The sequence below is a fragment of the Microplitis demolitor genome, chromosome 4 (genome assembly GCF_026212275.2).
Source record: "Microplitis demolitor isolate Queensland-Clemson2020A chromosome 4, iyMicDemo2.1a, whole genome shotgun sequence".
Lineage (NCBI taxonomy): Eukaryota > Metazoa > Arthropoda > Insecta > Hymenoptera > Braconidae > Microplitis > Microplitis demolitor.
Window position 1 is genome coordinate 17,759,818 of NC_068548.1, and position 13,341 is coordinate 17,773,158.

The window sequence follows — 13,341 nt, forward strand, 5'->3', positions numbered from 1 at the left end:
TACTCTACAATTAAATTGTATAAAAAAAAAAGTAGCTAAATAAAAACTTTTTATTTTTATTAATTTTTTATTTTTTATTCAAGTTTTGTGTTTTGTTGCATACAGAAAAAGCATACATAAAAATATGCCTTATATCTAAAAAATAATAATAATAATAATAATAATAATAATAATAATTAATCGTTTCTTTGTAATGTTTGTATTAAAAAAAATGGAAGATGCCAGTTAATACATGTTCTTTTAAAGGATTTATATGTACACAATCCTTTGATACATTTATATTAAGAAAGAAAAAAATTAATAAAGTTTTATAAGACTAATGTTTTGGCAACAAATATTAAATAAATGCATCATCTTAAATTTATTATCATTAAATTCCTCCATAATTTTATTAATTAATTAATCAACTGTTTTTTTTTCAAACGTCTATTTTCATTTATCATTCACTTTAATTTCTTAAATCTCTGCATGATATTTTTCTCTTGATATAAACACGTGCGTCCCATTTTATTAAAACGATTACAACTCGTACATCGTTTATTTAGTAATTATTATTATTTATTAAACTTATAGCTATTAATATATATTTGGCAAAAAATTTTTTTTTATTCATTAATTTATTTGACATTACGTAAAAAAGCTACAGCGCGAAAAGAACATTCATCTTGCAACATATTTGATAATTAAAAAATATAAATAAATAGACACTAAGTTAAGAAAATCAATTGCCGCTAAAAACTTATAATTAAAATTAAAAAGAAATATATATATAAACACATGTTCATGTACGTGACACTTGAAATAAAAGTAACGATAAATTTCAAGTGTAATTGTTTCCAAGAAAATTAGTGAACGTGAAAAGTACTTAGACATTTTTACCAAGAAATAACTTCAAGTACTTCAAGTTCAGTCACGCTTCTCAACTTTTTTTTTTCGCTACTTGAAAGTACTGATATTTTATCCCAATCTGTTTACTTTCTTTAATTGACTGTTTGAACTAAAGATGAATGTTCTTTCCATGCAATGCGAACATTTTATTTTATATCTATTTATTTATACATATATATGTATATATAATTTATTTATATTTATACTTATTATTAATATTATTATTTTATAACTAAATACTAGCCTAGCAAATAAAATTTATTTTAAAAAAATCTTCTTTGTTTTTTTTTAATACTCCTTAATAATTAGAGAGAACGTTTACAAGCATTTACAAAAAACTTATCACATTTTATTTTCAAACTTTATTCATTCGCAAAAAAAAATAACCTTTCTTATATACTAAAGGTCACGGCACTTATTACACACTTAAAATTTATTTTTTTTTATTTTTTAATATTTTTTTTTTTTTTTTACTTCAAATTTATAATTTTGTGTAAAAAATATCAACGACTTAAAAGCTCAAGTGCCGCAGTATTTTTTTTTTTATTTAAATAAGCTAAATATAGTTAAGCTTGAATACAACTTAAAATAATTTATTCGATTATATTAATTAAGTAATTTTTAATAAACTAATTAATAATAAGTACTTTTATTTAAATAAAGTTATTAAGTAATCGTTTTATTTTTTTTTTTTTTTAGAAAATCAGCGGTAAAATTGTTTAAAATTAATATAACACTAATTGTGTCAAATAAAAAAAATGTCATGAGAATACCAGCTCAAAAAAAAAAAATAATAATAAAAACAATAGTTAATAATACTTTCATAAGTAAACTGGTTCATAGATTATAATATATTTATGTTATTAAATATATATCTTACACACTTTTGGTAATGTATAAGAATTGATATACACGCTTAAATGTACAGTGAACAACATTTAAATTGTTATTTATGTTTTAATATGAAATATAAATTTATGTTTTATTTATTTTTAGTTATCATGTCACCCGTATAAAAAAAATCGTTTTAAAAAGTGTTGACTATTCTAAACTTCAAAACAAACACAATGACAATTTTTTTTAAACTTCTGAAAATACAAAGAAAAAAACAATTGACAATACTACAGATTATGAGTGTGAATGTAGCAGACATCAGACCAATTTTAAATTATTAGTTAATTAATAGAGAATAATTAAAAAATAAAATTTAAAACAAATGCGCGTTTAAAAAATTTCAAAATTAACAAGTGCTTTTTTTATAAATATTATTTTTTTAATTATTTACTCTATTTATTTGTAGTTTTAAATTTGTCTGATGTCTGATACATTCACACTCATTACAAATTAACGTTTTTGACTCATTTGCAAAATTTTCTTGACGCTTCATTAAAAGTAATAGAATTTATCATTTTTTTTAATGCAAAATACGTACAGAAAAACTATTTTGAATCATTTCTGAACATTTTTTGTTTTAGCATATCTTAATAATATCAAGATATTTATTGACTTTTCTCTTGAACTTCAAAAGTTCAAAAAAAGTTCATCGTTGTGTCCCGTTATGAAGTTTAGAATAAAACACTTTTTCAACCTTTTTTTACACGGGGAGAACAAAAAAAAATCATTCTTTTATGGAAATAAACTTGTTAGTCTTAAATGAATCAGTCTTAAAAACAGAAAAGGTTTTTAAATTTAATAACGTCATAATTATTCAATTTTTTTCCCATATAAATTATTTTTTGTAATTAAAAAAAATGGACAGAATTTATATTTAGTTAGAATACTCGACATCCATAGAATGGATTTTTTTTTTTCTTATAAGGTATATATAAATATATATATACACAAATTCACGTATATGCGTGAATGTAAGTTTGAAATTGAATTCGAAACTTGGTTTACGACCCACAAATAATCTCATTAGTCATCACATGATTTTTTTTTTTTAAGTTTGTTATTTTTTTTTATATATTTACGTTGAACTTCGCCCCATTTACATGCATAATCCTACTCAAATTCAATTTTAAAATTTATAGATCGTGTTTAATAAATAATATCCAGCGTACTAGATCGGCGTCAGTTACATTAACGAAGTTAAAATAAAAAAAAGCTTATTGAAAGCATTATAATAACTACTATTAGCTCGTAAATCTACATATTATATTTATTTATTTTATTATAAAACTTTATGCATAAGTATCAATTACTCACATCAGTAAATAGTTTTTAAATTTAAGTACGTGGGGCGGATTTAATTTTATGATCTGATTACATTGTGGATAAGAGGATACTACAAAGGGGAATAAAATTCTCTAATACTTTCTATTATTATTATTACCTTTTTTTTCACAGCTAATGCAGCTGTCAAATTTGTACCAAATAATTTGAAATTATTTATTTATTTTATATATTATTTAATTTAAATATTTATGGCAGGTGTAGCAATTTTTTCGAGCAGAGAGAAATTTTATTTTGTCAATTTAAAATTTCTCATCAATCAATTAATTAATTAATTAATTAATTATTTTGTTTGTTTTAATAGTTATTACATACTTTAACGCGTCACTACTTATGTTGGCATAAAATAATAAAAATTTATAATCTAGTACGCCGGAAAAATATCTAAACGGCCGAATCTTTTCCCACAAAGCCAGTCTTTGAGATTGATCGTTTGCCATCAAAGGTGATGGATGTTTCTCGTCTTAAACCAGAGTCGATTATTGGTGTTATTTTTTTCTCTTCTTTAAGTGGTTCTTTTTCTTCTCTGTAAAATTAATAAATAAAAAAAAAAATTATAATAAATATATACTTAGTATTTATACAACATGAGTCAAGTCACCAATTACTTAATTTATTATTCAATTTATTTATTTATCTAGTGTACTGCGTGCACGACACGCTTCATTAAGTCAAGTGATTCGATTACAATGATAATGTGTCGCATGCTGGCATTCGTTTTTTTTTTTTAATTATACAATTATCATTGTTCAAGTACAATGTTAAACAAGATGCATAAAAAGCATCATTTAGTTTATCGCTTAATTTAGTAGTTTAATTCTCATTTATATATTTTTTTAAATTATTTAATTACAATTAATAAATGTGCATAAGTTAAGCCTGTAATTTTCTGAGTTATAAAAAAAAATTATGAGGACCGTGGATCAAAACGATGAATTTGAATACGAATTTTCAAATATTCATTTAATTAAAATTTATCATTGAAGAGAAAATGTGTTCAAAATATGTAAAATTCAATCATTTTTTATATGTATATGTATATCAGAATACTCAAAAAAAAAAATATCGTAAGATTAGAGTGTTCCAAAAACAGTTGTAATAAAAGTTTTTATACATCGAAAAAAAAAATCCTGTCAAAAGGACAATTTTTCATTTCAATTTTAAAAAGTGGCGCCCGCAATTTGAATTTTCTCGTGTTAATAGCATGGGAATTTTATTTTTTTTTTTTTATAACAAATCCAATAACTTCATTTGACATTGACGAAAAAATTTGAATCATGAACATTCTTGTAAGAAATTTTATACTCTACAAAATTACTTAGAAGGTCAAAAGTTCTGAAACGAACGGTTTAAAAGTTACAGGTATTTAAAGTTGATAATTTTTTAAAAATAAACGTTGAAACTTTTTTTACACCAAAACTACTACTCCCAAGAAAAGTATCAAATAAAGGCTTTGTAATTTAATCTATTACAAAATGATTTCCAAAACATCAAAGTAACTTCCTTACTTTCTGATTCATCTGTATATTTCATAAATACTTTTTCATTAAAATTATTATTTTAATAAACCTACTATAAATAAAAAAACATGATTTTTACATAAATCAATTTGAAAATAAGTTGAAAATATTTTAATGGTACAACAAATTTATGAAAATAATAATTTTGGTCGTAGTTGAGTTTTATTCATTTTTTTTGTATTTGTATTATTTAATGGACGTCATTAAATAAGTTTGGCAGTTGTTAAAATATATGTTGACGACAGACATACTCGAGTTATGTAGAACTCCTCATAGTAAACGTTGTTTCGCTTCGAACTATAAAAAAATTTATAATTTTCCAGTAACGCAAATGGTCTTTTAAAATGGCCCCAATTTATTTATAAAATTTTATACATTAAACTAGTCATTGATGTAAAAAAAAATTACCCTTTTAAGTTACCACCACGATTCTAAACAATAGCAAATGATTCAATAAATTTTTATATGCTTTGTGAGCTACTTTACTTGAACCATTTTCTGTTCACAATTTTGTAAAGTAAAAATTTTCAATTTCTCGAGTTTTTAACTGGGAAACGGCTTGACGACATCTATAAAAAATTATTTCACAAGTAAACATTCAGCAACAAGATTATAAAACTTTAATACAATGTCATCTCCGCAACAACTTTCTGTACAAAGTGTAAAATGGAACCTTTGTTAATTACAAAAAGTACAAACTAAGTTATCTTTACTGGTGTTTCATTACAAAAACTTTTGAAATACTTCTAAGCAATGATTATTTTTTTGACAACTTTCTTTGTCTGTAAAAACAAAGTATATTGCAGTGCACTGCAACTTTGGGAACAACATCCGCATTATATCTTATACTCATACTTGAAAAGTTTTCGTTGCGAAAAAAAATAAAAATTATTGTTTTTTCCAAGGCGCCTCTAAAACAACTTTGTGCTAATCAGGATAAATAAATCACTTACAACATTTATTTTTTATTTGATAAAATTTTTACGATCAAGGGAAGCACATTAATTGTAATTAAATTATTAAAATTATTAATCAATCAACTACTATATTATTATTGATTTATACTCAAGTTGAAATTTAAATCGTAGATTGAATGAACTAGACGTTGAAAACGTAAATTCAACCTCTGAAGACACAAATAGCCGTATAAACGTATTTTCGACGTAGTTGACGTATGCAAACGTAAATAAGACTTGCGTAATCGTAGACACAACCTTTCGAAATGCAATAACGAAATTAAACTATATCGGAAAGATTTCATTGTTAAAAAAACATGTCTAGCAGTTAGAAGACGAGGAATAAAAATTTTTTATTTTGGGTCTTACAGACTATCTTGTAGCTTGGAGACCAAAAATATAAATTCTCAACAGCTATAGAGAATACATTGGGCTTTGTGAGACACACTCTACTGATGGCTAATTTATTGTGTTCCGTTGGGTCTAACAGACTACCTAGAAACTTGTAGACAGGAAATAAAATTTTTTAGCAGTTTTTGAAAACTATTTTGGAGAAATTAGTCATCAGTAGATTACTGTCTTACAAGGCCCAAAATATTTTTCTGAAGCGGTTGAGAATTTATATTTTTGGTCTCCAAGCTACAAGATAGTCTGTAAGACCCAAAATAAAAAATTTTTATTCCTCGTCTTCTAACTGCTAGACATGTTTTTTTAACAATGAAATGTTTCCGATATAATTTAATTTTTTTATTGCGTTTTGAAAGGTTGTGCCCACGATTACGCAAGTCTTAGTTACGTTTGCGTACGTCAAATACGTCTAATATACGTTTTTACGTTTATTGCGGCTATTACGTCTATTACGTCGATTACGGCTATTTACGTCTTTAAAGGTTGAAATTATGTTTTCGGCGTCTAGTACGATCTACAGCTTAAATTTCGACTCATATGTTTATGAATATTTAAAAAATTTTGTTTTTTTTTTTTCAAATAGTGTAATCATGCAGCATGGCCAAAGCTCAAGCGAATGGTGACAAAGGTATTGCGAGTTGAACACGAGAAAAAAAATCGATATCTGATAAAAATGTAATAATGATAATTATCTACTTACAAAATAAAAAAAAAATAAATAAATAAATTGGAAAAATAAAAATTATCGCACGTTAATGGTTGGCGGCACACAGAAGCCGAAAAGTATCTAGACGAAATAAAAGGCTCTCCATGCTTGATTTCCTTTCTTAAATTATATTTTTTTTATTATTATATATTATTATTATTCTATTCTTCTTTGCTCTTCTTCTTCAATTGAACAACCAACGTATCGAAAAAATCAAATGGAATAAAATAAAATTCTATAAGATACACAATTGAATCGACGGTTAATTTACAAATGGAAATTTTATTGTAAAAATTAAAATTAATTAAAAAATTGTGATAAAAAAAAAGGGAGAAATCATGCTAAGTGGAAAGCCATGTCATTTTAAATAATATAATAATAAATGTCAATGTAAAATAGTGAAATAATAGTTGATAAATAAATAAAATATTTTTCTGACGACATGCTCATTCTTATTGAATGCGAATTATTTATAATAATGAAAGCAACAGACAACCGACAAATTTCATATTTCAAATTTACAAACTTGGTATTGGGAAAAATTTTTTTAAAATGTACGTTATTAGATCAGTTTTTCTAATTATATGTTAATCTATACTAGTGTTATAAGAACTTTTTTCCTTTAATCAAATAGTGATAATTTAAAAATACCTTTATTAAAGGTTATTCCGCGTCAGTAAAATTAAGTCGATTTTTTTTTATTCGAAATTAGGCAGCCAAAAACATGATTAGTAGCGAATCTATAGATTAACAAAAAAAAATGGTCGAATCAAAAATTGTAGAAAATTTAATTACCTACAAAAAAGGTTCTAATGCTTATTAACGTACCTCCAAAAGTTTTAAAGTTAAAGAAAAAATACGTAAGGAATCAATTTTTTAAAAAATAATCGGTTAAAATTTGTTTTCTCATTTCAAGTTACAATTACTTTAAAATTAATTGATAGTTTGCAATAAACAAAAATTGAATTGACGCCAAGAGCGAGTGCAAGTTTGCTTACAACAATAAAAATTGTCGGACATCTGTTAGTTTCAGTATTATAATTGTTTATCATTATTTTTTTTTTTTTTTGTATTTTATTTTTATAATTAAATTTCAATCTATCATCTTTGATATCCTTACATGGAGGAATGTTTTACCAACTTAATGGTACTCTTTCCACTACCCGAGTCTTGGATGGCCGTAACTCCCGCGACATTTGCCATTTTTTGATCACAATATGGCAATGGAAACCGCCAACCGTAAAGACTACAACGATGAGAGAAAAGAAAAAATATACGAAAGAATAAAATAATTTTACTTAGTTATTTTCTTTTTATTAATGTTTAATTTTTTTTTCTACCAAAAATTAATAATCTCTAATTAATAATTAAAATAAATATGATTATGAAGATGATTATGATAACGATTGTTTTAGTATTTATGAATGAAAATTAGTTTTTTTAAAATTAATTTCGGCAATTGTTCAATAATAAACATGATAGAGCCAGACTTGCCAAAGCACGATGTGTTTTGTGTTTATGTTTATATTCATCATTTAAAAATTTTTTCGTTTTTTTTTCTTTAAATATTAATGTTTCAAAAAATTTTGTTAATTTATTTTACTCATTAAAATAAAAATATAAAAAATTAATTTTTTTATTACCTTCCTAGTTTCGCATCCTCTTCATCAATGGGTTTTCTTCGTGATCTTTCACAGACATAAAAAATAATACCTATAAAAAAAAGTTTATTACATAAAAAATGTAACGATAATTGATACGTATTATAATAATTTAAATTACCTGCTCGATGTGTGCAGCAACAGATTAAGTCAATGAGAACCAACATGAGGATTAATATCGCAATGATAATACCAATGATAGCAGCACTTGATATTAAAGGTCCTTGATGAAGTACTGGTGTATTTTGTTCTTGAAAAATAAAATAAATAAATTTTATATATTTTTAATGACAAGTTCTTTTTTATTAATTTCGCAGTCTGTTAGTGCAGTAAGCAACATCGAAAGACGTTTGGTGATGATCGGCAATTAATTTGTAAATTTATACGCCAAATTTATTATTTTTTTTAATTAAATTTTTTAACGTACTGGTACATTTTTAATTTATTTTATTATTTATGATGATCTAATAAAATAACAAGCAGTGTTACATATCTACTTAAAACACTAATATTCAAAGATATTCTTTTCAACCAGAACTCTATTCATCTGCATAAAAAATAATTTTGAAAATTTTTCGCATAGGGATTTTTGAAATTTAAAACAATTCGGGAAGTTACTTTTTTTAATAATTTTTAATTAAAATTCATAGTCGATTTTGTATTTTTTTCTTAAATTTTTTTTTTTTTAAGTATCAACAAAATTTAAATACTGAATTGATTTTAATTTTTAGTTTTACTTTTTTGAAAGCTATTAAAATTTAAATTAAAATTCCGACGGGTCTGAAATTTGGAAATTTTTTATGCGGAAATAATTCCGAATTTTTTTTTTTTTTTTTTTTTTTTTTTGAGCTGTTATATTTTTACTATTTGAGTTCTACTTAATAATATGTAATTATGATACACATTATTAAGTAGAGGTGATTAAGTAAAACTATAACTGAGTAAATATATGACAGTAGAGCTTCAAGTTGAGTAAAACATTTATTGACAAGAATTAAAACTGTGTGAAGATAATATTGAATAAAAATTTTTTGTAACACTGCTAAGTAATTAATAAAAATTATTAGAAAAATAAATAAAAAAAAAAAATTTTTTAATTAAAAAACCACCAAACGTGCTCTCATACTATATTTATTAAGCAAATAAAAGTATATCCTAAGAAAGAAATAAGAAAAATATTAATGCCAAAAATCCGTTTTTATCGATCAAAGCTTTCTATTTTAAATATACAATTAATAATTAATAACATATAAGTGTAAGTAAAAAATTAAATTGTACTTAGTACTGTTAATAAAACAAAAAAAGTATATTAATTAAAATAATTATCTACGAAGCTCAGCCATTAGTGTAAATAAAAAGAAAATACAATATAAAGAAAGTTTAAAAGCTTTAAAGAGAAGTAAAGAATAAAAGTATATAAGAATAATAAAAAATAAAAAATAAAAAAAAAAGTAAATTGAGACAGCACCATTTCCTCTCGATATTACTGTTAGTCTATCCGGCTACTACTGTACTCTAGCAACAAACTTTTGTTATCATCTACCCATACTCTTTATTCCCAAAACACTTGAGCATCTTTTCCAGGACATTTATTTTCCCTCACCCGGTGTCATTCCACTCAATACAACTACATCTTCAAGAAGCTGTGCGCCTTTTTCCTCTTGTATTGTTTTAACATATACATATTTACCATTTTAACGTTTTATTATTTTTGTTCCCTCTCTTTTTATATTTTTCTAGTTTATTGAAGTACTATGCCATTGTTTATTTAACTTTAATCCATACTTATTTATCCCGCTGATAAATTATTAAAAATAAAGTTCGGGCAAACAGAAATGTAATAAGCGAGACGGCCGTAAAAGAAATCATATCAAAATGTATATGATTATAATTAATATTTGTTTATTTATTTTCAAAATTTTTCGATAGTAAAAACACATTGATTTGATTTCTTCATTAGCAAATCGAGCAGTTCCTTTAAACACTCATGTATATTTTAATATCCGTTGATTTATGTACAGTTTTATATTTTAATTATTATTATTGTATTTAAATCCATAAAATTAGTTCGAAAACCCTCATTTTCATAAATACAAGAAGTTAAACATGTTATGCATACATACATTATTATATTTAAATGTATACATGTTAAAAAATGAGTACAGAAAAAAATTTATTATTATTTTTTTTTTTTTTTTTAATATATATTTATATTTATATATTAATACGAACGACTTGCAAGTTATTGCATGTATTATTTATTGTGGATATAAACTATATGAGATTGGAAAGCTTGAGAGACGTTTAACTCTTTTGATTTAGTTCTTTTTTGTTTATATATTATATAATATATAGATATATATTTAAGTATATAAAATACGGAATGTTGTTTGCCAAGTCTAATAAGTATCAAGAGTTTTTTTTAAGTTAAGGGTGACTTCAAAGTAATGGAGAGACGTTTTGATTTTTTTTTTTTTTTTTTTAATAGTACCTTTAAGAAATTAATTCACGACGTGGCAAAATAAATTAATGAGGGAAACCATTAAGAGATCATAAGATTTAGTATAATATACCTTTGATATAAAATACTTAAAAAAATTTTGCAAAGCTTATGGAGGAATTAAAATTTTCTCGCTATAATTTTATTTATTATTTTTTTTTTTTTTTACGTCGTAAAAAATTTAGATCAGTGAGAAAAAAAGTAGTACGGGAACAAAAGGCAGAGCAATTCTGAGGAAAGCGGAAGAAGTTTGACGAAAAATAAAAAAAAAAGCTTTTTTTTTGTTTTTTAATATTCACTAGCTTTAGATTTTTTTGCTTTTTCGTCATCATTAACAGATAGAAAACTATTGTCAAACGTTTCTGCTAAAGTTTTAAACGGAAAAAAACCCTCTCAAGCCTTTCCTCTCTTGCATTATTTTACTCATTCACTCTTTCACATTTTCTCATTTTTTTTTTTTAAATTTTCTGTTTCACTCTCTCTTTCGCTCTCCTTTACTTGCTCGCTTACTCTCTCTCAATTTCGCTTAGATTTTTTTATCTACAACCACATTTGACTGTAATCACGCGAAGCGCCGCAAAAAACAATCCCCTATGGCTAAATATGTCTACCACTTTTACAAAGTTTCATTTTATTTTTTGTTTCGTTGCTTTTGAAAAAATTTCAGTTATTGTCACCGGACATGCTACACAAGTATTGTCGCGATATTAAAAACAAATAATAAATAATAAACAAAAAATAAAATAATACTTAAAAAAAAAAAAAATAGTTCTTCTGTCAAAGAGCTTGAGTTTAATGTACTCTAATTCTATGACTCGTAAAAACTATTTATGTATTATTAAAATACAAGATACAATATTCTTATCGCACATATACATATAATAACATTTATTGTCATTGGTAGATGAATAAAAATGATAAGAAATATTGTAGATTTTAATATTCAAATGCGATACATGCAATTTTATTGAAAACTATTAAAAATTACTAATAAATATTTTATTTTGTCTGGTTTAGTTTTTAAATATCGCGGCAATTTAAATAATAACTAGCAGATAATACAGTAAGTGACTAAATAATAACCATAATAATAATGTCTAATAATAATAATATAGTAATTAATTAATTAAATAATATTAACTTAGTTATTAATTCACTCATGCTTACTAAATAATAAAATAATGCTCTTATAATTAAAAACTAAACAAGCAAACTATCAATTCCCAAAAAAGAAAATAAACTTTTTTTAAAGATAAATATTTTAGAAATATCCAGTATAAAAAAAATTTTTGAAAAAATTTCGCTTGAGAAATTTTTCTATTTACGAGAATTCGAAACTTTTAAAAATAAAAAATGCTGGTTGATTTACTACTTGTGTGTAAAAATTTTTTAAGTCTATACAAATTCAAAAAACTGAAATATTAAAATCATGATCTTAAAAAATTAATAATTTGTTGAGAAATACTTATAGTTTTTTTTGCCGAAACATGTCACAAAAAAGTAGAAAATTTAGAAACGAATTTTTTTAAAATTTCTCTGAAAAAATTTAAAGCAAAATTGAAAAAAATTTTAAACCGACAGTTATTTCTAATTTCCGAAATTTTTCATAAATTTTTTTTTAACGGGATAATTTATTTCAGTATCCACTTTTTGTTTATAAATATTTTTTTTTTTCTAATTAAGACAAAGAAAAATAAAAAACTTTGACTAAGGCACCAAAAAATATTTAAAGACTTAAATTTTTTAGTCCGATAAAAACGGATTTTGTATAAAAATGCATTCACAATATTCTCATTATAATAACAATATTTATACGAAAAAAAAGCATTATCAAACATTTAATCTTATGTCTGCTCATTGAAGCTCAGAAAAATTCTATAAAAATATGTAAATCGAAATATATAAATCGTAAGCTAATTTTATTAATTAATTAATCAATTAATAAAACTAATAATTTATTCCTTTATTTATTTTGTTATTTTCTTTTTTTTTTTAAATTTTCTAAATACTAATTATTCACTTTCAGATATTTAATCAATAGTTATAAATATCGTGCATACAAATAGTAAGCTCATGATTTTTTGAATTCACAATAAAAGTTTTCTAGTACAAGTGTATAATTAAGCTTTTTTTGGCAATACAAGGCAGTATCCTAGCCTGATTTAAAAAAGAAAAATAATAACAATAAAAAAAAAAAAATAAGAAAGAAAATAAAAACGTACCAGTACGTTTTTAACAATGAGCATTGAACATTATTAATAATTAATAATATATAAATACATTATAGTACGTTGTATACTTTACATGTTTATATAGTTATTTTAAATCCGCAAGTCTATATACCATTACTATAATTATTTTTCTTTATGCTCTTAATTTTTTTTTTTTTTAGTTAATTATAAATTAATTTAATGAACGAACGCTTGGAGCCTGGAGGCACCTACGTTATGTAATAATTTATTATTAT

At 23.6% G+C, this 13,341-nt stretch overlaps 1 protein-coding gene across 3 annotated transcripts in view; it reads right to left on the reverse strand.

Moving 5' to 3' along the window:
• Positions 1–1,409: 1,409 nt before the first annotated feature.
• The window catches only part of LOC103579754 (fasciclin-2), a 67,471-nt gene continuing 55,539 nt past the window's right edge, over positions 1,410–13,341 (reverse strand). For all 3 annotated transcript variants that reach the window (XM_053737993.1, XM_053737992.1, XM_053737994.1), the window contains 3 exons: positions 8,496–8,624; positions 8,357–8,426; positions 1,410–3,649 (listed from right to left, as the gene is read on the reverse strand). In XM_053737993.1, coding sequence (XP_053593968.1) covers positions 3,508–3,649; positions 8,357–8,426; positions 8,496–8,624 — 341 coding nt within the window. In that variant the 3' untranslated portion in view covers positions 1,410–3,507. The remainder of the gene's footprint in view (positions 3,650–8,356; positions 8,427–8,495; positions 8,625–13,341) is intronic.